At 38.7% G+C, this 24,210-nt stretch overlaps 5 protein-coding genes and 1 non-coding gene across 10 annotated transcripts; 3 read left to right on the plus strand and 3 right to left on the minus strand.

The window, feature by feature from the left end:
* Positions 1-4,631: 4,631 nt before the first annotated feature.
* Positions 4,632-7,624, minus strand: LOC103432485 (uncharacterized). Of its 3 annotated transcripts, none has more exons than XM_008370688.4 (9): positions 7,484-7,624; positions 7,109-7,231; positions 6,495-6,556; positions 6,177-6,413; positions 5,922-6,083; positions 5,736-5,785; positions 5,441-5,573; positions 5,240-5,277; positions 4,632-5,006 (listed from the first exon to the last, which is right to left on the minus strand). In XM_008370688.4, the coding sequence occupies exons 2-9, from the start codon at positions 7,224-7,226 to the stop codon at positions 4,910-4,912; spliced, it is 897 nt and encodes a 298-aa protein (XP_008368910.3). In that variant the 5' UTR covers positions 7,227-7,231; positions 7,484-7,624; the 3' UTR covers positions 4,632-4,909. The 3 variants fall into 3 exon arrangements, with proteins under 3 accessions (XP_008368910.3, XP_028956211.2, XP_028956210.2); XM_029100378.2 differs by having other exon boundaries at positions 7,354-7,582; XM_029100377.2 differs by lacking the exon at positions 7,484-7,624 and having other exon boundaries at positions 7,109-7,375.
* Positions 7,625-8,496: 872 nt separating this feature from the next.
* Positions 8,497-11,088, plus strand: LOC103432484 (U1 small nuclear ribonucleoprotein C-like). The gene is made up of 6 exons (XM_008370687.4): positions 8,497-8,734; positions 8,832-8,874; positions 9,236-9,277; positions 9,371-9,608; positions 10,166-10,441; positions 10,847-11,088. Exons 1-5 carry the CDS (start codon positions 8,727-8,729, stop codon positions 10,426-10,428), a joined length of 594 nt encoding a protein of 197 aa, XP_008368909.1. The 5' UTR covers positions 8,497-8,726; the 3' UTR covers positions 10,429-10,441; positions 10,847-11,088.
* A 612-nt stretch (positions 11,089-11,700) lies between these two features.
* Positions 11,701-11,772, plus strand: TRNAP-AGG (transfer RNA proline (anticodon AGG)). Its single transcript has one exon. It is a non-coding gene; the product is annotated as a tRNA-Pro (tRNA).
* A 1,654-nt stretch (positions 11,773-13,426) lies between these two features.
* On the plus strand, positions 13,427-14,964 carry LOC103432536 (secoisolariciresinol dehydrogenase). Of its 2 annotated transcripts, none has more exons than XM_029098916.2 (3): positions 13,427-13,610; positions 13,876-13,950; positions 14,087-14,964. In XM_029098916.2, the coding sequence occupies exons 1-3, from the start codon at positions 13,591-13,593 to the stop codon at positions 14,886-14,888; spliced, it is 897 nt and encodes a 298-aa protein (XP_028954749.2). In that variant the 5' UTR covers positions 13,427-13,590; the 3' UTR covers positions 14,889-14,964. The 2 variants fall into 2 exon arrangements, with proteins under 2 accessions (XP_028954749.2, XP_028954748.2); XM_029098915.2 differs by having other exon boundaries at positions 13,434-13,610; positions 14,084-14,964.
* Positions 14,854-16,556, minus strand: LOC114823398 (uncharacterized). Its single transcript, XM_029098917.2, has 2 exons — positions 16,199-16,556; positions 14,854-15,350 (listed from the first exon to the last, which is right to left on the minus strand). Exons 1-2 carry the CDS (start codon positions 16,478-16,480, stop codon positions 15,090-15,092), a joined length of 543 nt encoding a protein of 180 aa, XP_028954750.2. The 5' UTR covers positions 16,481-16,556; the 3' UTR covers positions 14,854-15,089.
* Positions 16,557-17,234: 678 nt separating this feature from the next.
* Positions 17,235-23,059, minus strand: LOC103432488 (auxin response factor 2-like). Of its 2 annotated transcripts, XM_029098913.2 has the most exons (15): positions 22,474-23,059; positions 22,210-22,355; positions 21,400-21,512; positions 21,041-21,136; positions 20,873-20,929; positions 20,586-20,741; positions 20,365-20,449; positions 19,883-19,973; positions 19,606-19,770; positions 19,369-19,491; positions 19,160-19,235; positions 18,921-19,059; positions 18,167-18,792; positions 17,743-17,933; positions 17,235-17,642 (listed from the first exon to the last, which is right to left on the minus strand). In XM_029098913.2, exons 2-15 carry the CDS (start codon positions 22,322-22,324, stop codon positions 17,555-17,557), a joined length of 2,121 nt encoding a protein of 706 aa, XP_028954746.2. In that variant the 5' UTR covers positions 22,325-22,355; positions 22,474-23,059; the 3' UTR covers positions 17,235-17,554. The 2 variants fall into 2 exon arrangements, with proteins under 2 accessions (XP_028954746.2, XP_070675540.1); XM_070819439.1 differs by lacking the exons at positions 21,400-21,512; positions 22,210-22,355; positions 22,474-23,059 and adding an exon at positions 21,261-21,366.
* Between the last annotated feature and the right edge of the window lie 1,151 nt (positions 23,060-24,210).

Here is a 24,210-nt window from a genome sequence, read left to right on the forward strand (position 1 = left end):
AGAGATGAAAATGAATCAAAAGCTGCAAGCAGAGCTAAAAGCGTCAACCCTTCCACTACCACAACTTTAAGGAGGGCAAGGTAATTGTTTAACTTATCTCTTTAGTCTTTACTGAACACTATTAAACATTACTAAAAGCACTCAAACAAAAAAGAATGAAACACTCTCAATGTGCCCTCAAACCATGCCCAGCCAAAAAAGAATAAAAATTGACCACCTAAAATGTTTTATAACATGTAATAGTGAAAAGGACTTTGTCTTCACTACCATTTTTTTTTTAGTACATTGAATGAGCAGCCTAATTTGGTATCGAATTCGTCATTCACGAGATTCGAACCTAAAACCTCTCACTTCCAAGTGAAGAGAAATACCACCAGATCATAGTACTGAGTGATGTCTTTACTACCATTTTGTATATATATTTCTTTTCCTAAGAACATGTAGACACCTTTTCAAAGACATAAACATGGTCCTAACATGCTAATTATATTCCAAAGAATTTTTTTTTGTAAATTCCACATGCCAATGTCCTATGTTTTGGCCCTTTCATGTTTCACTTTTTCTTGTATTAAGGGCTGTGCTTTTTTAAAAAAAACTACATTTGCTGTGCTGTGAGAATAAACAGTTATAAAATAAAGAAGTTGAGTGCTGTGAGAAAAAACTGTTTCTACTAAAAGTCCAAAATTTTTCACTGTACTCAGATATTGCTAGATAATGTTATTATTTAAGAATACTCAAATAATATTGCATTTATCTGACAAGCCCCTCACATGTCCCTAAACTCCAAATTGTTTTGCAATCACAATTTTTTTTTTTCGTGTAACCTGAACTAGAGAAATATTGGAAAATATAACATTTTGTATATATATTTATCTTCCTAAGAACATGTAGACACCTTTTCAAAGACAGAAACATGGTCCTAACATGCTAATTATATTCCAAAGAAAAAAATTTGTAAATTCCACATGCCAATGTCCATCTATGTTTTGGCCCCTTCATGTTTCACCTTTTCTCGTATTAAGTCAAATTCCAGAACCATATGCAAAACATGAAAGGTATGGTGTGTGTTCAAGCACATGCTCGTGACATTGCTCAAAATGAATACTTGATCATAATAAGTCAGAGCTCAAACTTACATTATTATTTGAGGAACATATCACTGTCTGTATGGTTAACATATGAAATAAGGAGGTGGATTGTCTGCCCTCCCATTTTCATACTCTTCTCATCTCCTCCTATTTTGTGTGATCACGGTTAAGCCACGTCAATATTTTATATTCATATTACTTTTTGTTTTATTATTTTTATAAAAAAATCAATATAAAAAATTGATGTGGCTTAACCGTGACCACACAAACAGAAAAAGATGTGAAAAGTACAGGAATTGAAGGACAGACAATCCACCTCCATGAAATAAATGAGCTTTTGCATTTTTTTTGTTTATCATAGAAAACCATCTCGTGGTCCCACCCATGTCAAGAACGCCACATGCCGGGGACCATACGAAAGAATCTATTGTAAGTATGTTCATGACACTTGGATCATATGCTTTGTTGCAATGTGTCAATTACTACTTCAATTGAAATTTGGATTTATTATTTCGGTCAAAAAAATTATGGGCGATTCACACGGGATCAGGATCCTCTCCTGAACAAATGGAGAAGATCCTCCTGATCAGGTTTATCGGACCGTTCAAATTTTATCAAACGGTTACAATTATTATAACTTTTAGATGAATCCTTTATTTGTAACCGTTGGATAAAATTTGAACAGCCCGATAAGCCTGGTCAGGAGGATCCTCTCCAGAGGATCCTGATCCATTCATACGTAACCATGTTGAAAGGCAATCAACGTGTAAAAAGTATGAAATATTAAATCAACAAGGGTTAGCTGCGTATCGAGTGGTTTGAGTAAATGAGAGAGGTCGTTTTCGCAGAGGAATACGGGCATTTGCCGTGTTTTGAAAGAAAATGGCTGGTGAGAATTTAGCAAGGCAAGGGGTAGGATGGTAAATAAAGAATGAAGGATGGGAGGGTAGTTTGGACCAAAATTAAAAGGGTAGGAGTGTAGTTTAACGCGGAAACGGTGGCAGAAGGATAAGCCCGCCAGACTGTCCCGCCATAGCTGCTTCTCCTCTCCAAGGCTCCAGCAAGGAATCCGGATCCTCTAATTCCGATGATCCGTCAATCATGTAGGTTCATTGTACATCATGAGATCAATAATTATTTTAAATATTTTTATTTAAAATTAAACACAAACATTACTTGATAAAAACTAACCGTATAATAAACGAACACGATTCACGGATCCTCATGATGCTCACAAAAAGGATCATAGGGGAGGATACTGTTGGTCCATAAGGTTGTCCAACAGTTACACTGCCACGTCACTATCTTAACGTTGCAAATTGCAGGTGTTGCACTGCTGGCTGCTGACTGCTCCCCCTACGTTAAAACTGGCAAATTCTGACCCTCACTTAAAATTAGGCATGCATGGTTTTGGTTTTTACTTCTTTCCACTCTTGCTAAAATATTTTTGATAAAGATTTTCGTGTCACGTCATTTGTTCACTTACAAGAAAATTTTGCGGAAATAGACCTTATGGAAGTGAATTCAGATGTTCTCTTTGTGTGTGTTTACCAAGAGATATTATATGTAACTGAAGACAACATTTGATAAGTATTTATTAAACAGATCATGTATTTTTTGAACATGCAATAAACATCTATTGAACTAAATCTCTCATTGTGTTGGCTAAGTCTTCTTATACATCCAACTTTTAGTCTCAATGATATCATCGTTTAATAGACGATTGTCACTAACTGGTGACATGACCAGATTACTCCTTGAATGAGACTTATTCATTGAGTTGACATGGAACATGGCTAAGAAGTTTGTCTAAATGAATGACTTACATAAAACGGGTTTACCACAATCACATAATGTTCGTGGCTTAGATTGAATGGCGAACTTGCTTAGCTTGCTACTCTTCTAGGCAAGTCGGTCTTGCCGAGGATGCTCTTTAGTGCATATTTTGCGATCACTCTTGTTGAATGCGTTGAGAATAGATCTGAATTAAACACAAATCGAAGCCTCCTTGCTAAATAGATAAGAGCAAGTGCGACTTTCTCTAATTTAATAATATTATATTATATATAACTCTTCACGTTACATTGTATTGTTGAATTAAAATGTCATGATAATTGTCATATCCCAGCCGAGCCCTCACTACATCGCGGGTTCGACTCTACCGTAGCACGATATTGTCCGCTTTGAGCCCCGAACACGCCCTCACGATTTTGTTTATGGGAACTCAGATAAGAACTTCTCAGTGGATCATCCATCCTGAGATTGCTATCGCGCGAACTCGCTTAACTTCGAGTTCCGATGGAACTCGAAACTAGTAAGCTCCCAAAAGACTTCGTATTAGGTAGAGATGATAATATACATATAAGGCTTATAAGATCTTCACCCCTCGACGATGTGGGATCTTGCAAAAATAAGGATCTTGTCTCTCTTTTGTATAAGTTTATTTCTAAATTACTCTCCTTTATTTCCTCGGACCAAAAGGGTAATTTCCTATAAAGCAAATAAAATATTTTTGATCAAGAGAGAGAAAGTATTTTAAAATATCCACTTTTGGATAATGATTAGGAAAAATATTAATTAGACGACAACAAGAACCAGCTCACACGTTAGTGGGACCCGAATCCTTGCGTTCCACGTTGGAATATCTCCCCCGGTCAAAATATGCTAAAAGCGGGCCCACGGAGACTTTAGCCTCTGTTTTCCAATAATTTGAGAGGCTATACAATTTTGACGTCTTTATCATTAAAATAATTTGACAACATGATTACACTGTTACGTGTCGTCCTACATCAATAAAAGAAAGATGTGTGAACAAAAAATTACACACGTCTTATTTATTTGTATGAAAATTACCGTAGCAATGTACTCATGTACGCTGACAATTTCTTGCACTATTTGTTAATCAAACAAAAAACGACACAAAAAACAAGTTTTGGGCCAACCTGCTAATGAGTTGGGTTATTATTGGGTCGCCTGTTAACAAGTGGGTTGTTATCGTGTCACCGTAAGAACCGATAAAATATCGCTGGCCATATCTAGGTATTAAGCATGACACTTTCTTACATGACCCGTTAATTCGGAACGATCCGTTAACAAATCAAGTCGTTATCATATATCTGTTAAGGACCTGTTAAAAGAACAAATTTAACACGATACAGTTCGTCCAAATAACGGATATGGCAAAAACGACATGAGCACGACAAAAACAACCCGCAGCCTATACCCGTCCCACAACTCCTTTTTACCACAAAGGATGAAGGATTGACGCTACATGAGGGGCTGTTTATTAACTCTCCCTAAAGTCAACATACAAGTCAGTTGTACCTAAATTTCTAATCGATGACTCTGTTGATCAAACACATACAAGTATTGTCGCTTGACAGGCTTCTAAATACCAACTCAAGCAATTTTTGGAAACACTTCAAGGTTCAAGCAGTAGATAGAAAAGGGAAAACGACGTGAGCGGAAAACTATCATGCGAGTGATTGTATGTATCTGGAGTTTAGTTTAAAAACTTGTACCGATGATAGAGCGAGGCGGAGATTTCCTTGTTCCGAAAGAGAAAATAACCATGAAATGAATCACCATTTCTCTTACTGTCACACAATACCAATGTATGAGCTCAACAGTTATTGTAGATGCTGTTCAACTGGATACAACCAGATTCGAGCGAAAAAATGTGGGAGGACGGTGCACGAAACACGTAATTCCCTTCCCCTAAATGGGATTTGCAGGGAGTGTGATGTGAGTTATCTGCGACTTCGAAAGAATTCTCACTACGGCCAGAAGCGGGAGCGATTGCAGACTGCCAATCCCAAGGCTTAGATTGCGTTCAATCCGGCAAGCTCACGCAACTTCTCGCAGAGTATGAAGGTGATTGTAGTTTGTGGACCCAGTCTTGCAAACGTTGCAAGGCTCCTGAAAAGTTTTAACACCTTATCAATAATGTAGGCACACAGACAGATGGTGTAAAAGTTTCTGCTGTAGTTACTCAACGTACGCGTCTTTATTTTGTCCTTATCGTTAAAACTCAAAGTTTTCAAGCTCTTTTCATTAGTTTTCCTTTCTATTAAACCTAAAGACTATAATAGCGGAAAGTTTGAAGGTGTATCTGGAAAAGCATGAGTGTTCGGGGTTGAAGAGACACTCACCCTTTGTAAAGACCCCTGGGACCTTCCGTAAGCATAACCTGGAACAACAAACAAATCACTTCGGATAAGAAATACGGGCAAGGAATTAATTTCTGGGACCCGAGATTCAATGTAACAAATATAAAGTCTACAACGAATCAATGTAAAAGAAATAGAAGACCAAGCAAAAACACTAGAGAAGAAAGCACATATAATCTATACCTGGTACGCACAGTGGAACCCATTTTTGTAGTTTCCAGCCTTTCTAGATTCCTGTTGTAACATGAGACGGGTTTTTATCATGTCCACGGGTGCAGTTATGAGCGTACACACCATGCCCGCAACTGTGCTTGAGCTACACAAGGTGCAAAATATAGTTAGTTTTGATAAATATGTTTGATATTACTAAGAATTTCAGACTTTTTACGACAGCTATATGGAACACCAAGTTAATCTACTTTGGTTGAAGAAATGGAGAGACCTTAGACAGATAAGAACATAGGCAACAGTGTCTTACATGAGATGAAGATGGAATCCTTCTTCCAGTGATGTCAACCTAATCAGTATCTGCATTCAAATAAAGTTGGGACCAAATTTGAAGACGGGCAGATTCAAAGAAAAATCAAGACGAACACTTTCGTATTGCCAATCAAACATTGATGATTTAGAAACAGTGGAAATTACTTCGTGGTTAGAACTTGACCCGCTTGGTTTCATCATATGTAGCTAGTTGTGATGCAGTCAACGTAGCAGCTCTGGCCATAGCAGGGCCAACCCCCTTCCAAAGAGCTTTCACTCCCTCTTCGGTAACAATTCTACGCAGTTCTCCCGCTGGACTCAAGTTTGGATTCATCTGTAACCGCACCTAATGGAAGGAAGCAAATGAAATGATCTTGAAGTCAAGTCTCAAGAAATAGAAAGCAAAAAAGTTCAACAAGGCCCTGCACGATGGCATTACCTTCAAAACCTCAACTGGATTCGTCAACGCAGTTGCAATTGCCCCGCCAAATCCTGCAGACCCGATCTTAGCAAAAAGATTGGCGGATCCAGAAGCCCAATTGCAGGTATACTTTGAAGGTTCATACAAGCCTAAACGGAGACCCCCATAAAGAACAGACCTTGTCAATGCCGGTGTCAATCCCAGGTACAAAAACCTCGGTCCTTCCCTTTTAAAAGTACGGAGAAATAACCGTCCCTGCACATCAAATCTTTATCACATTCAGCGCCGATTAATTGGATCAAGATATGCGCCTAGGAAAAGTGGTGGGGAAAATACCATTCCAGTGAGAGGACCTTTCTGACCAACAAGTTGCATTTGCAACCTAACTTTGAGAACATCTGCATCCCACAAGTTGAGATAAATTAAAAATCTTTGCAGCCTCTTGATGCTGAGAAATTTTTGAGTGTGACAGTCACACATGGTACTAATTCACTCATGTTCATAGCATACAAACATATCAACCATGTCGTGCATTGTAAGAAGGCAGGTTAGTGTGGCCGTCTCACTGAAAATTTCTTTGATCTCTAAATCTTATCAAGTACCAAATCTTAATACCATAATCTCTACGAAACTCGGAACAAAGCGAAATCGATGCAGAACCAACCAAAACATAATGTGAACAAGCCATGAATCAAACAATAGGAAACTAATGAAAATGGCTTGAAAAATTTAAGTTTTAAGGAAAATGACAAAAATATGTTGTAAGTAAATGGTACCGGATCGACTTTTTAGAGTAAAAATATGATTTTTCGTTAAATTAAGCATTACCGGAGTTTTCCTTACCAATACTAAATCATTCTTCTACAGCATTAAGGTGAAAAGGTCAAAATTTTACATTTTGGAAGCTGTAAAAAAGTGAAAAGAGTAAATATTTTGGTGTCAGAAATTACCGAGGGGATGAGTCACTGCCGTAGCCGCCGCAACGGAAAGTCCACTGGTGCCGAAATGATAGGCAACCTCGGACGGCGACACCGCCGACCAACTCTGCTTCTCATTCTTTACTTTCATCCTCCCTGAATATTTCAATCAAAACATTACAAAAATTACAAAAAACCAAGCAAAGATCTTTATTCGGGGACTCCGAGGATTCAGAAATGTTTGGGATCCGAGGAAATTGAAGCTTTTGACTAAAAACCTTAAACTATTTTGGCTGTTCAGCTTCCATTTTCATGAAAACAAAACACGGATATGCATTCTGTGATTTTCTTTTCCTCAGTTTTCTCGGGAAACAAACAGAAAATTAAGGTGCGAGGAGGTAACGGAACCTGAAAGCCAGAGTTTTCGGGAGCGGATTTTGCCGTCCGTTCCGACTTTCGAGGTTTGACCCGCGGTTTGCTTATGTCGAAACGGGAAGGACTCTGTAGGATGTGGAAACGACGCGTCGGATTAACAAGATTCTTCCTCTTTAACCCAATAAACGACATCCCTCCTTAAGAATGAGGCGGATCCCTTCCACTAGGTCAACCAATTTCACTAATTTGAATCATTGAAATTTAATCAAATAGTTAAAGTTATTATAACTTTTAAAGTGGTTTCATGTTTGTAGTCGTTGAATCAAATTTCAATGGCCCGGATGAGTGGGCTTGGTGGAAGGAATCCGGAGATGATCCATTTCCAAGAATGAGGATCCTCTTTGTGACGATCTCGGAGATCCTCCAATCATGTTCGTTTATTGTACATTGTGCAGTCAGAAATTATTGTAATTTTTTTATTTAAAATTGAATATAAACAATACATGCTGAAAACTAATCGTATAATATACGATGAACATATATGATTAGAGAATCCAAAGATGATTCTCATTCCCACTTTGATTCAAAGTGTGTGAAAGTTTTACTTCTGTTTCTGAAATTGGAGGCGAGAGAAAGAGAGAGAAGGAACTAAAAATAGGAAGAGACAGAGAGCATGAAACATGGTGGGCTATGAGCCTAAATGCTCAAATTAGAAGACCACCAAATCTATTAAGTTAGGCCCAAAGCTCACCAAGTCCAGAACCTTCAATTCTTAGGGGTAGTTTGGGAGTGAAGTGCTTAAAAAAAAAGTATATATGAAAAAAAGCTGTGAGGGTTTTAGGTGTTTGGTAAACTGAAAAAAAAAAGGCTTATTTTGGAAGCTGCTGTGAGAATAAGCTAAAATCAAAGGAATAAGCTGAAGCTGCTATTTGCAGCTTTGGAAAACTAGTTTTTTTTCAAAGTACACGGAGCTACAGTGCTCCTTTAATGAAAAGATTCACTATCAAACTGCTTTTTTTTCTTTTCCAAAAGTACTTTTACAAAAAAGTTTACCAAACACTCTGCTGATTTATTTCACAACCGCTTATTCTCACAGCATAACCGCTTATTCCCACAGCAGTTTTTTTTCAATGCAATACCAAACCAGCCTTATTCTCCCAGCAGCATCGGCGGGTAGCTAGAAGCGTCTTCTATCGTTCAGTCCCCTAGGGTTTTTGAATTACTTCAGTTTCAATATATCCCCAATTCCAAACCCTAATTCCAGCGATTCAGAGCAATGCCCAGGTATCGAATTTATCTCATTCATTCAATATTATGCGATTCGTTTCCCATTTTCATGAAATTTGTAATCTTTAATCGATTTCTTGTTCCAATTTTTCAGGTATTACTGTGATTACTGCGATACTTATTTGACCCACGATTCGGTAACCTCTCTCTACTCTAATGTTTTTAGTTCTCGGATCGTATTTTCGATTATGTTTTTGTTTTCTGTTAGAGATTTCGATTCAGAACTGTTATTTATACTCCAAAAATCTCGTGCACTCCAAATTTTATATTTTTAGAAAGAAAAATAAGCTTATGAGGAGTGCACAATGAGATTTTCGGAGTGCCATTAACAGTCCTTTTCGATTTTGGTTGATAAGTTTGTTGCTAAATTTCAAAAGTTTAATCACACTGAGAAGGAAAAAAATTGGGATTTTTATATTGGGTTAACTGTGCCACGGTAAGTTAGAGTTCGGGATCATCTCGGTTACTGACAAGTTTTTCTTTTTCCTATTTTATCAGCCTTCAGTGAGAAAGCAACACAATGCTGGTTATAAACACAAGGTATTACTGGGTTATTTTGTGTTTCTGTGTTGCTATAGTAAGTTACCGCTTCTTTTTGGCTTTCCCTTTTGCTGATTTTGTGCGTGAATTCAGGCGAACGTGCGCGAATACTATCAGCAATTTGAGCAGGAACAAACCCAAAGTTTGATTGACCAAAGGATCAAGGAGCACCTTGGCAATTCTGCAGCTTACGGTGGTCAGCCTTACGGGCAAATTGGTGCTGCTTACAATCAACATCTAATGGCTCAGCCCCGTCTTCCTGGCATGCCACAAATGCTCCCCGGGATTAGGCCACCTGTTTTGCCAAGACCTCCTATACTCAATGCTCCAGGTAATCAGGAATGTTTATTCTAAAATCTTTATTTTTCGTTGGCATTCCGTTGTATTGCTGTTTATGTCATTTATTTGTGCACGTTTCTTTGCATGTTGACGTATTGAGTTTTTCGCTGCTTGACCAAACCGATGTTTGCATTAATGTTCTGGAATTTTTCATTCTGGGTGTCTGGTATATCGAATTCTGTTCTTATCAACTTGCTGTGTTGCTAATAATGCTACCTATTTTTTATGAGACTACTGCTACTAGAAGGCAGGGAAAATGGAATGCGTATTTCTTGCTTGGTTAATTATTGCCCCGTAGTCTTCTGCATGACGTGATCTTTTTATTTTTATTTTCTCTATGCTATCAATTAGCATCCCTTTTGTCCATGGCTATGGACATTAGCGCTGGTGTGTCACCCTGGTATGCAGCTATATTCTAGATCCAATAGCTGCTATATTGTATTGATTATTATTTTTTTCTGGTCAGACACACAGCAATATACCATTGGCCGCAGAATGTTACTATCTAATACTAATGATATATAATTTTTTTTTTCTTGGTGGTGGTAGGTTACAGCTCTGCTCCACACATGTTCCCGATGATGGCTCCGCCTGGTGCTCCCGGCATGCCTGGTCAATTAAGTGCCCCCATGAGGCCTCCTCCCGCTTTGAATCCTCCACCAGCAGTTCCTGGCAGCACAGCACCAAATGCTTCAAATGGTCCCCCTCCTATGGCTGCACCTCCGATGTATCAACCCAATCCAACAGCACCAACAAGTGGAGGCTATGAAAGTTTCAATCCGAATACTCAGCCTCCTGATTCTAGTCAGTAATGTGGTTAAATCGGTACGTATTATTTCTATACTTTGGAAAAATGAAACATCTTTCGCCAATATGTTAGGCATTTCAGTATTACGAGCATGTGAAGTTCATGATGTATGCACGATGTTTTAACAAAATGCGGTGCAGAGTTATTGGAGTATATGCATATTGTCAAGAATTTGGTGTTAGAAATTGTTATTTTTCCCTCGGTGGCATGTGGTTCTTATGCTTGCACAAGTAATAAAAGAAGCCTATACGCGGGATTAATCGATTGAAACTGTAGAGCACAAGAGAAATTGTTTGATTTCTTTTTAAGTTCACTCCCGAACCTAAAGAACAGAAACGCCTCTCATTTTCATCAACTGTTACATTTTGATGCTTGTGGTTCCTGGTTTTCTCATTGGACTTTCATGGTATTTCTCGTTACAGGCAGTCAATAGTAACCCGGAAAATGACTCATGTTGCAGCACCTTCATCGGAGAAGTCTTCTGCCATAACTTGGTCTAATGGGGCTTTCATCATGTGATGCAAACCAGGTGATTGTCCTTTGTTATGAAAAGGTCGTGCAATTTAACATTTTTGTAGACCCCTTGTATGATTGTATCCTCTTTAAACTTGCACATCTTATTTGAACCTAGTTGTGTTTATAAGAGCGATTTGTTGAAAATTTACTCCCTGAACTTGTAATAATACTATTATTCGTATAGTTCCTTCCCACGTTTAATCGTTTATAAAAGAGAACGACGATAAAAGTATCAATTCCTGGCCTAAATTCTGTTCAAAACAAGGACTACCAAACAACTAGAGTTAATCACAAACTACCATTCAAATCGCCACGGAAATCCCAACAAATCCAAACTCTACACCCCAAAAAGGTTCATAATCTTTGAAAGTTTCGAACGAAAATGGTGAAAGATTACTATTAATGCTAATCCATTAGTTCTAGCTCGAAGTTTGCCCTTAGTTGTCTCGAAGTTAGCTGCTTGTTACAGAGTTTTCTTCATCACATGGAAGGGCCCAAGGCCGGAGGACCGACTCCTCTTGACAGAAGTTCTGAAGAGCTGATGTCCACGAAGCAAAGTATTAGAGAAACAAGGACTCGATAGACTAATTTCCCACAAACTATGCATCGCCTAATCATAATCACAGACAACCATTCGAACTCGAGTGAGTAAGATAAACCCACCGTCTTGACTAACTCACCCTAAACCATGCGCAAGTGGCGGATTTAAGCAAAGGGTTTCGGTGAATAAAAAAAATAAAACTGAGAACCAGCAGCATGTGGGCATTTGGTCTAGTGGTATGATTCTCGCTTAGGGTGCGAGAGGTCCCGAGTTCAATTCTCGGAATGCCCCTTCATCGTTTTTTTTTTCCTTTTTATTTAGCTGAATCAAAAGGACACAAATACCCCCGCCAGCCTATATACTGCAACTGGGATCCTTTTTATGACTCTCAATCTCACTTGATCCACATTTTTCATATGATTTCACAATCCAGACGTTGCAGACACAGCGGAAACTCAAAAACTCGAATATACCAAGGTGCTCTTTTATGTCTAACACAAGTTCAGAAGAAAGATTGGACCATGCATGGCCCTTTTTTGCCACAATACTTGCTTACAAGTTCACGGAATAAACACAACGTAACCTATATCTCCCTCGTGAAGAAACTTCACCATATCAAGCACCTACACCATAAATAATTACCTCTTATTTCTTCTTAGCTCTGATATATACCTTACCACGTGAGCTAACCCAAAGCGTTATTAACACGAGAATTGATAAATATTGTATAACGTTTTATTCCATATTCTTGTATAATAATGATAAGGTGGCATATTATTTTATTTATCACTCAATATTGATCGTTTTCCAGTAAAAAAAATGTTCAACCAATATCGGCAAATCACGTACAAAATTTCCACATCGTTTTTACACAGAATTTGTTACAAATAACTAAGCAAGATAATTCTATGGCAATCTTCAACTAAACCTCACCCAAATCCGTCTGTTTTTCGAGTAAAGATTTTTGGGTGTTTGATATGCATGATTTGGACATGTTTACTTACTACGAGAAATAATATAGATATAAAGGAGGTTGAATATTGAGCATGACCAACAAATGAATCCAAACTACGATATTATTCTATCAATTTGAATCAAATAAACAAGAGCCAAGACGGCTATAAGTTTAGGACTACTTTGTGACTGCTTATCTTCATAGCGCTACAAAACATTATATTTATAGAAAACAAACCTAACTCTAATATTAACAAGCCGGGCTCAAAACTAAACTACCCAGATCATAAAATACCAAAAAATACTAATATTTTCCAATAAATGATTGGGTGTGTATGGGATAATCAAGTTAATCAACGCCCTTGGATATTTCGTTCTTAGAATTTTTTAGGCGTGAGTTCAAAACTAATGTGGACCGCTTATTTTTCATCCGTTACCTTAGAAAACGCATAAATGGTAATCATGTTCTTTTAAAATCTTTGATTTATAGTAAACACAAGAATGAGAATAATACTTTTCCTTATAAATCCGGTTACTCTTTTTTTTTTTTCTTCTAACAAACGATATAATCTATATTAAGGAAGTAAGAAAGAGGGCTAAGCCTCACAACGAGGCTATCAATAATATGGTTCAAATTCGCCTTTGACGAGAATCGAACCTAAAACCTCTTACTTACTAGTGAAGAGAAATACCACTAAACCGTAATACTAAATGGCACAAAAAAGCTCTCTTGCTTATAAATGTGTTACTTAACTCCATTTCTTATAAGTAAACATGAGCTCAGAATAAGTCGAGTGTACAAACAAAAAAGAAAAAACAATGAGAAAAATTTATAATGACAAAATCATATATATTACAAAGTTTTATCCCAAAAACAAAGAGACAAAATGCATGTGTCACGGTCAGATGAAACGCCGCTATTGGACCACGTGTGCACATGTGGACGAATCCATTAGAATTCTTTGCTTTTCTTTGAGTCTTCCTTACATTCATGACTCGTCCACTTTTCGTTCCAACCACAACCAAAAGCATATAAAATCAACAGCTGGACATGACTTGAAGAAAGGTAGGAATTCAGTGAAAGGAAGAAGTTGAACCAGTTGATCTCAAAGTATCACATAAACCCCATCTTAATTCTTCAAGAAAAAAGAAAATATGCTCAGGGTTGCCTTCAGGTAAGCTTCTCTTCCCTTTTCCTTATAAGTTCGAGCGACATTTTAATTAATCTAATCTTTATTATGGAGACGGGAATTCAAATTGAAGTATATAACGAGTGCATACTGCTCTAGCCAACGACACCAGGATTTCCAAAATTACTACTGTTTATCCCTCCTTTGTTTAAAGTTGATTTTTCTTTTTTTGTGGCTGAGGTTTTCTATTTCCATTGAATGAAATTTGGTGTGCTGGATTTATGTTGCTAACTGTTTGAAGTTTGAAAAGGAAAAATGTCGCCATTTCAAGAGCTCCTTTGGCTTCTCAGACCTTCAAGAAGGGATTTTCATCCCAGCCTACAAGGTAGGCAAAAAATCGAGTAGGTATTCGGGAATATTTGGATGAATTATTCGAATTCCCGAATACCCTTTTTTCGATTTGATTACATTTCTCGTATGCATGCCCTTCCGTTGATTTGGTTCTATGTGTGACATAGCAGGCTTGAAGGCAAAGTGGCGCTGATTACCGGAGCAGCAAGCGGCATAGGGAAGGCAACCGCGTCAAAGTTCATCAGCAACGGCGCCAAAGTTGTCATTGCCGATATCCAACAGCAGCTCGGGCAGCTCGCAGCGAAAGAGCTCGGTCCAAACGCGGCATTCATTGCCTGCGATGTCACGAAAGAATCCGACATTTCCAACGCCATTGATTTCACCGTCTCCGAACATAGCCAGCTTGACATTATGTACAGCAATGCCGGGGTGCCCTGCTACACTCCCCCGAGCATCGTGGACCTCGATCTTACAGCATTCGACCGCGTCATGAGCATCAACGTGCGAGGAGTCGTGGCAGGAATCAAGCACGCGTCGCGCGTGATGATCCCGCGCAAAACTGGCTCCATTCTTTGCACAGCCAGCGTGACGGGACTGATGGGAGGACTGGCGCAGCACACATACTCCGTGTCCAAGTCTGCCGTCATTGGCATTGTCAAGTCCGTGGCTGCAGAGCTATGCAAGCATGGAATCCGAGTCAATTGCATATCGCCATTTGCGATTCCAACCCCGTTTGTGATCGAGGAAATGACTCAAATTTTCCCGGGGGTTGATAGACAACGGCTGATAGAACTAACGCACAAAGCAGGCGTCTTGGCTGGCGCAAAATGTGAACCCAACGACGTCGCTAACGCTGCACTTTACCTAGCTTCCGACGAGGCTAAATACGTCAGTGGCCATAATTTAGTTGTGGATGGAGGTTTTACATCTTTCAAGATATTGCAATTTCCTGCACCAGATCAGGTGCATTAAGCATTCATCCATTGTCACTACTTATTTGCAAGGAGATACACATATATTCATTATATCGAAGATTCTCTCTGCGGGATGTCCGTTCTTTACAGAAAACTTACTGCTTAAAAGGACAGACGTTTCGAGAAAACATTACTACCATTACATAGGAAATGCAGGGCAAGATAAATTTTGAAAACCTTGAACTGGACTGAGTGACAATTAGGCCTGCTCTATCCGTTGGGAAATCAAATTCACGGCCGTGTTGGCTGACGAGAACGCGCCGTGGAAGCTTTCCTGGTACGAAATGGATTCCAATTCTATGGCCATCTTCAACAAAATCTCACCCAAATCCGTCTGTTTTTGGAGTAAAGATTTGTAGAATGATTGAGCAGCAATCTTGCTGATTTCGACATTGGTTGGTTCCGGGCAGTACTCGTCGTCCAACCACTTGTGCAAAGTAACCCTCAGCCACTCTGATTCCTGAATTTTCATTCATGTAAATAAAATGGTTAGCACACATAAGTCCCACCAAACTCACTTTCATAAGAAATTACTTAAAAGTTCGTTTTGAATCAAAACCATGTATCCAACCATTAATGCACTTGATTATGGGCTCGTTTGGAAAATTGAAAGTGCTTTTAAAATAACTGAAAGCGTTTTTGGTTCAGCACTTCCCAAAATCACTTTAAGTGTTTTTTTCAGGATTCATTTGCATTTTTATTAAGAATTGTTAAAAAAAAAAAAAAACAATTTTATCAAAAGCGTTTTTAATAATTTTCAAAGCACTTTCAAACAAGCCCTACTATTATAAGGCGGTTATTGCGCAGTTGCGCCAATAGGCGTAGAGTTGTTCGCCAACATTATAACTTGTTAGAAAAGTAAACAAACTAATGCGCGCTTCGAGAGCATACTTACAATCGTTATTGCACCCGATTGTTATTATTCTCGACTATTGCACTTGCTAACATTATAACTTGTTAGGAAAGTAAACAAACTAATGCGCACTTCGAGAGCATACTTTTTTCAGTCGTTTTATAAGTACCTTCAAACGAACCCTATTATTATACAGCTATTATTGAGCATAGTTGTGCTAATAGATGAAGAGTTTCTCTCTAACATTATCACTTGTCAGGAAAGTAAACAAACTAATGCGCGCTTCGAGAGCATACTTACAATCGTTATTGCACCTGACTGTTATTATTCTCGACTATTGCACTTACACTACTAGGTGAAGAATTTGTCGCTAACAGTATCATTTGTCATGAGACTAAACTAACTGAGCGATAAATTAAGGTACCACCAAGCACCTAAAAAATAGAAAGTAATACCTCCAAGGCCCTTGAGGGGGTCAACCAATGTTGTGGGACCACAAGGTCTTGAACTTGGGCGTCTGGGTCTTCATTGCTCTGTGGGTTTGAAGAAAACTGAGATCTTACAGCAGTTTGGGGCTTCCGGATATCATTCCGCCGGTGAATCGGGTGTCGTGGAACCCGGAAATTGAGCGCAGGCGTAGCGACATTGGCTAGAGCGGAGATTTTCGAGCAAGAGGTAGAGGTGGGAGGGAGTTTTCGAAGGGATGTGATTGGTCGGGCTGGAGACACAGATTTCATGGTTTTAGATTTTGGGTTGGGGGGGGAGGGAGGTTGGGTTTGGGTTATTTTCTTTCCTCCTTTTGTGTTGGATTTTGTGGTGAGAAAATGGTTGGCGGCTCGTTTTGATCCTTTTTGGATTATGGTAGGGCCGGTGGGCCAAACCCGGCCCCAATATGTTAAATAAGAGTCTGGTTATTGGGGTATTGGCCCCAACATATAGTATGAATACGTACTCAATACAAATATTTGAAATATGATAACTTGAAATCAATATCATTTCTCAGTTCACACTGAGTGACATATTTGGGATATTGGGCCGATTTCTACCGTAAACTTGTAAAGAATCGTCAATTTCTCTCCTAACTTTAATTTTACCTGATTATCATCTTAATATTTTATAATTGACTAATTTTTTCCCTGAATTTTTATTATTGGGCAATTTCCGTCTTGAACTTTAGCTTCCACCTAAACCCTAAAATTCAGGCAAAAAGTGTACGGAGTGAACCAACGAAAGAGAAGAAAGAAAAAAATAATATGTTGTCCACATTAGGGATAAAATTACCTTTTTGCAATTATAAAATTAAACTTCAAGGGCAAAATTGGTTAATTATAAAAATTTAGAGGGGATAAATGTTGGCCAATTATAAAAGTTTAGGAGAGTAATTGGTTAAAATTAAAGTTCATCGGAGAAGTCAACAAATACCTCTAAAAAAATTTAGGTAAATTAAATTAAAAACTGAAGGTGCTTATGCAGTAAAAAATAACAATCATCTAATGGTAAAATATGGTACTTTTCATATAGTTCCACAGTTGTTCTGAGCATTTGCCTGGAACTTTTACATCACAACAATCTTAGGCATTCTTCAAACAGCAAAAAACTACAGTTTTAAGCTTTTGGTTTAACTTAAACAATATGCATACTGATACTGCATACCTACACTTGAACAGTAAATTGTCGCGGCTGCATTGGCATACATACCGCAATGCGCGCATTGATGTTTCAAGTAGACATGTTTGTCGATACCATGTCTCTCTCTCGCGCTGCACGCTCTGATATGAACAGATAAACACATGTGACCTCTTGGCGAAGACTTAGATGGATACTGCATTTGGGGAGCCTGGATTCGGCATTTCATTTTTCGGACAGATGAACAATCGCTGCGCCATGGACTGGAATTCGCTGCATATGTAGCGTGATTATGAAATTAGTAACAGATCAGACGGTAAAGCACAACAGATATGGCAAACTTAAAGTCACAGCATGAGTACTAGTTCTTAACTGCCACAGGTAATCTCCTATCAGCATCCTGTCTCCTTCGTCATCCATGTAGGTTACCTGGCATCCACTGCTTCCATCGATCAGGCTTCCTTTGAAATCGAACATCTGGTCAAGCTCACAAATGAGTTCGTTGTACCCATCAAAGCGCGTGAGGTCAATCGATCTTCCAACAGGAGCTCCATATTTGAGCACCTGAAAGAACGTCGAAATCTTGGCAAGATTAGCTAGCCTTCAGCAATCAACTCCACCCTATGTGGATGCTTGCTTGTTAAGTAAACATACAAATACATCTTTAGTGCAATCACCAAAGTATAATTTGACTGAATAATTTAGAATGTGAAACAATAAATACAATTCAATTAGCTCAATTTTTTCTTCAACTTGTTTGGAAAGACAACTGAGAAGAAGTTCTACACATCATTTACCTTTATGCAACTCCTGTTATTGACGGAGCTACATTTCTTGCATTGTTTCTCAGAACAAACGCCAGAGATACTCTTCGATGTCTCTGACAGCTGGACTGTTTCAGAAACACTTGAATGAGATATTGGAGGAATAGAACAAGGACTACAAAGTTCAATAGAATTGGCAACTTGTGGTGAAGGGAGCTCGGGGTGACTGGTAACTATATTGACTCCAAAAAGCATTGTACTCTTTTGTTCGACAAGTGGCGATTGAGTCTCACTCCTCAGTTCGAAGGCTCTCAAATTCTGGGAATCCGAGGAGCTGATATTTGGAACTGACATGCTTCTTTTATACGTGCCACTGTCAAAGACTCCAAAACCAAACATTGGTGGCCATTGGTTAGTAAGGCCTGGAGCTTTTGGATAGCCAGGACATTGGTAAAATGGGTCGTTCATTGGAACGTTGAGATTGTTTTCCAATCCCAAATCTGTGTGGTCCCAGTCAGGATTTGGGGGTGGGATGAACTGTGGCAGTAATATCTGTTTTGGTGTAACTGGTTCATGAGCAGGTGGATCACTAGTTTCTTGACCTTGAAAGACCTTTTTTTTCCTTGGAGGTGTGGACTCAATTGAAATCACCAATGAACCTAATAAGAGAAAAAGAGAGATAAGTTGATGAATCCTGAGCTAAATTCCATTAAAACTGAATTGAAGAATGAAGCATTTCTGAAATCTAGACAAACTTTCCACAAAGAGATATATGAGAGTTACTGACCTTTCCTGCCCAAGCTAGAAACCCCAGGGGATGGCGGATCAGGTAAACGTGCCCTCTTCTTAGGTTGGAGAGGTATGATATTCCAAGGAGAAAGCCTTTCGGAATGCAAGCATGTATCTAATGTAGTATCCAATCGCACCTGGAAGGACACATTAAACAATGGAATAACCAGAAAAAGATGCTAAGAGAGAGTTATTTAAGTTTCAGATTGAAATGGTCAGAAAATGGAACTTGGGTACCTTCAGACACCTCCATTCTGAAATGGGCCACCTCAAGCAATCGTTATCTTCGATATCTATTATAGTACCTTCCAACCTGTTTCAGACAATAACATGTTTGGTCAAAAGATAACGGCTGTTTAATGGGGGAAATGTAGATATATTATCAACAATGTCTACTGTAACTTTTATCCGTCCATTCTTGCATTTGCGAGTCATGGCTTGATTACCTCTTCTTCTCTGCACATTCTTCACCTTCGGAACACATTCTGAATCTCATTCCAATGGAATAGTCATTTTCGGCTGATTTCATGTATTGATCAAAAGGAATTATGAATGCAGCAGGACTCGTCCTGCGGATATATGAAAAGATTCATGCTTAAAGCCTAAGGGAACGTGTATACTAGCATACCAAATGATACTTCTACACATTCACAATTATTAGCTCATAGGATCAAATAGCTTACCATGGGTGGTAGTACACGGTAAACATGGTACCAGTAGAAATGGCATGGAAAGCACTGGCAAGTATGCCATGTTGCATGCTGTGGCCAGAAATGAGAGACGTTGATGCAGTGTCTTGTGTTTTGGTCGCACGGCGTATGCCAACACACAGTTCTCCATTTTCTCCTCTGTGAAGCAAGAATTACTTTCATTAGGTAACTGGAACTGAAGACCAATAACTAAAAGGAAATTCCTATAGAATAATTAATTAACCTTTCAACACAGAGAGAGAGAGCATACCTTGCAAAGATACATGCATCCCCAGCAACAAGTCTTTTTGTAGTCACAAACGTACTCCAGCCACTAGTAAGCAAGTGCCTCTTTGGCTGACCTACATTATGGGGCATGCATAGTTTAAGATTAGTCTTATATGATGAATCCAGTGAAGAAGGTTAAGCGGAAAACATGCACGAGTAGTAAACCACATTCCGAAAACCTAAGAAGTTAATCAGGTAAAAAAATATAGTAACTGTAAAGGCGATTACATGGGCAGAAACTTGTTTGTAGGTTGGACTATTGTGTGTTACATAGAATCAGCCAACCATGGAAATTGCATTTTTCTCCCTTGGCGTGATGAGAGGAATTTCTAAATTTTTTAAAGCAACATCAGTTCAATAACAACCAAACTTGTGCATTTGATTTCCGGTTTTATAAGAACTACTAATAATTACACAAGTTAGTTTCACAGATGGATGTTTAAGAGCGTCTGAATTTAAAGATACCTCGAAATATATGGCGAAAGCACCATTCATATCCCTGCAAGTCCTTTGCTACCAGATCTTGAACCGGTGGTTGCTGAGACATGTCCTGCAAAAACATTTGTAACATGTGGATCAACTGGTAGCAAAGATTGAATTGGTTACTTTATTTCTAATCAGATGTGTTACGTGTATCATATAATTTCAAATGGGTGTTATTTAGATGGAAAGACAAGGATACCAACCAGAGGTGGAAGGCACTCATCAGCTTGTCGTTTGGGAACAGAGAATCCACCGTGGGTGCTTGTGTCCGATGGGGTGAGTATCTTGCTAAAGGAGCGTGTACTGGTTCGCCGAGGCAAGGGTGGAGTATTTTCTTCCTCTGCCCTTACCTGGTCTTCCTGCAATGTGCCAGAACAGTACACATATGTTATACATTCAAAATGTCAAGGGAAGAAGTTCTAAAAGCGGATAAATAATGTAAATCTCCAACGAGGCCCTAATAAAGTCATCTGAGCACTCATTAGCTAACCTCGGTCACAGGAAGCAAGGTGATTTGAGCATACACTTCGTCTGTGTGAGCTTCAGCCTGCAAATGAATCGTGTTATCGTTTGACAACAACCAACTTCAGATCAATCATGAGCCGTTGAATTTTCAATTGCACACTTTGTTAAACACATGAAGAGAGAAATGGTTTACCTTTAGCTGAACACATACAACATTGCAGAGGATCTTGGAAGGCAAATTGTATCTTGGCATTTCCATTTTACAGTCTTGGTTTGCATATGCCTCCACCTATTCTAGATCAACAAGCAAACATGTCATCTACTTGGAGCTCGTCATTCGAAAATTCGAAAGGATTGATTGAAATTTTATAATTCGTAACAAAACTGTAATGATGGGAACGAAGCTTATGTACATTAGAGAAACGGTATACTAGCATAGTAACATCCGGGTTGCGTGAAAGTTTTTCACCATTGACTGGGAAAAAACAGAGTAAGGGACAATCGAGCTGCCACAAAAGAAAGGTGGTAAGGGTCACGGGAGAAGAAAAGAACCTGTTCCATGTGACCTTGAAGGAAGTAGAAAACCTTCTCGCCAGGGCGGGGAACGTAAACATTCGCCCCGGCACACGCATGCCATAGCTGATGGTACAAATCATCTTTCTCACCTAACATCAAAATTCAAATCACATTCTGGTTCAACAGAAAAATCATAACAACAAATACAAAAAAAGTTAATATATATAAATAATAAAAAGAAAATGGCTTAATTCAATTAATAGTCCGGTGGTGATAGAGTAGTTGTAAGATAGTCTTGTAATAAAAAAGTTAAGATTTAAGCCCATGTGGAGCTTCACATGTTAACAATTAACGTATAGTTCCGTTTTAGCCTCACATGTGAGGTAAGCCTGCAAAAAATTAGCTGATAGTTGACTGAACTTTAATTTTGAACCTAAATCCTTCACTACAGGGTTTAAATCCCATTTTTTTACCACGAAATTATCTTCCGACTTCCTTATCACCAGGGGATTAATAATCCAATTAGGCCAAAGAAAATTAAGGAAAATCAAACCATGAGAACCCTTTTGAAGATTTGCGCTTTTGATTCAAATTTCAATAATTAAGAATTAGAATCACAAATAAAAAAAAATAAAAAAAAAACATATTCATACTAAAAACTAAAAACAATCATTAAAATCTAATCACGGTCAACGTGCATCACATTTACAAAAGGAAATAAAATTAAAATTAGTAATTAACTTTAAAAATCTAAGAAAAATTAAAATTAAAATTAGTAATTAACTTTAAAAATCTAAGACTAAAACAGTAAAAACAACGCAAGAGGTCACCGGTTCAGCTCCACACCTTGGTTGTTGTTAGCTGCCGGCACGGCGGCGTCCGTACATCCGCTGCTTTCTACAGCATTCACGGAGGCGGTGGACGGCAACCCTTCCACTCCAGCAGCAGTCCTCCGCGCCATCTCTATTTATCAAATATTTCTCTCCGGCCGTCTAGAAAAAGCACAAGTTGCGAAGAAAAAACGCAGAAAATTGGGAAATTGGTGAGAAATTAATTAGTAGAAGGAGCTCGAGAGAAAGAAGACAAATAGGCGTTGAGAATCGGGTGTACCCGCGTCCACCGTAATGTCCTGCTTCCTTTAACCTCCTCTCTCTCTCTCTCTGATCACACTTTCTCTTCCTCCACTGCTATATCACACTTCACACCACCACGCAGCCCGGCCGTTTCACGCCGCTTCTCTCTCTCCTCTCCTTCTCTCTCTGGAAAAACGCTGACGGCGTTAGAGAGGCGTTGATTTTTCGGTTCCTTGTAACGCTTAATGGCTGCAGCAGCAAGAGAGGAGAGAGAAGCTTTCGGCTTTCGGCTTTCTCTCTCTATACACTTTCTCTCTCTACTGCCTGTGACTGTGCGATTCGGTACAACTGCACCTGCACTTTTTGCCCCTCCCTCCCTCCCTCCCTCCCTCTCTCTCTCTCTCTCTCTCTCTCTCTCTCTCTCAAGTGCCTGTGCGATTCGTACACCTGCACCTGCCAGGCCTTGTGTGCCCCTCCCTCTCTCTCTCTCTCTCCTCACCCTCTCTCTCTCCTCAGAGTTCTGCAGTCGTATTAGCCACGAGTCGTTCTCTGTCCGTGCTGTGCTGGCTGGCGATGTTTGCTAATCTGCGCCGGTGAGTCCGATGCGCTTCTTTTGCATGCCCCCCTCATCTCTCATGCATCTCTCTCCGTCGCCCTTTACACGTTTGCGTGTCGCAATCCTGACCGTCGCTTCGCGGAAGTTACAGATCTTCGTACGCGTGGGTCCCCCTTGTCTCGTAAAAGCCAGGAAGTAGCCCTGCCGTCTAGAGAATCACCGTGTATCTAGAAATAATTATATTGTCCTTTCCTTGATTAATTAGTTGATTAATCAACAGTAATGTTAGGAATATCAAATTTTTTAAACTAAATTTACAAATCGAATAATATGGTTGTAGATGATTTAATCATTAATTAATTGTAGATTATTGTGTTTATTTTTATTAGTGACATTTCATTTAGATTACAAATTTAGTTTAAAATTTTGATCTGCCTAACATTATTCATCAATTAAATAGCATGTTTCTTTTGCATGAAGATTAAGCGTCAGTTAATCGCGGGGATTTGGCGTAATTAGACCGGCTGGTTGGTTTCAATGTGTTGTACGTTTCCTTTTTATTTTTTGGTAAACGTCGTGGTATGATCAAAATTTATGCATTTATTTTCTGTGTGATTTCTTTGTGATCTCTATTATTGAGTAACACATGTTAATAAATTTATCTTCTATTACGTTGTTGTCATAAACTTAACATCAAAGATAGAGGCCACGTAGAAACATATACAAAATGAATGTAGAAGATTTGATCTCGTAATTGACCTATCACTAACTGGATGAAACAACAAAGTGGCAAACATTTTATTTGCATATTACGACCAAAAAATTTAGGGAATTTTAACAAAAAGCTCTCGGTATTGCTTTAACGAAAAACCAATTGTTTACACTAAAAAGTCAATCCTGGTACTATTTCATTTTACCCTTTATTTTGTCATTATCGTTAAAACTCAAAATTTTCGAATCATTTTCATTAGTTATCCTAAAAATGTAATCACAATACATTCCCCAAAAAATACATAAAAAATGATGATGCTAAATGTCAAATAGTTAGACTATTTCTAATTCGATTGACTTATTTTACGCGGCATTTAAACATTTGAGGGGATCTTGAAAATGAGTATTTGGATGTCGTACGACTTTTGTTGTGGCAGGCGGTCCAATAACTGCAAATTTCAATATATAGTTGCATTCAATCTAGGTTTCATATATTTTAAGGCCATC

This window comes from Malus domestica, chromosome 03 (genome assembly GCF_042453785.1).
Source record: "Malus domestica chromosome 03, GDT2T_hap1".
In the NCBI taxonomy this organism is placed as follows: domain Eukaryota; kingdom Viridiplantae; phylum Streptophyta; class Magnoliopsida; order Rosales; family Rosaceae; genus Malus; species Malus domestica.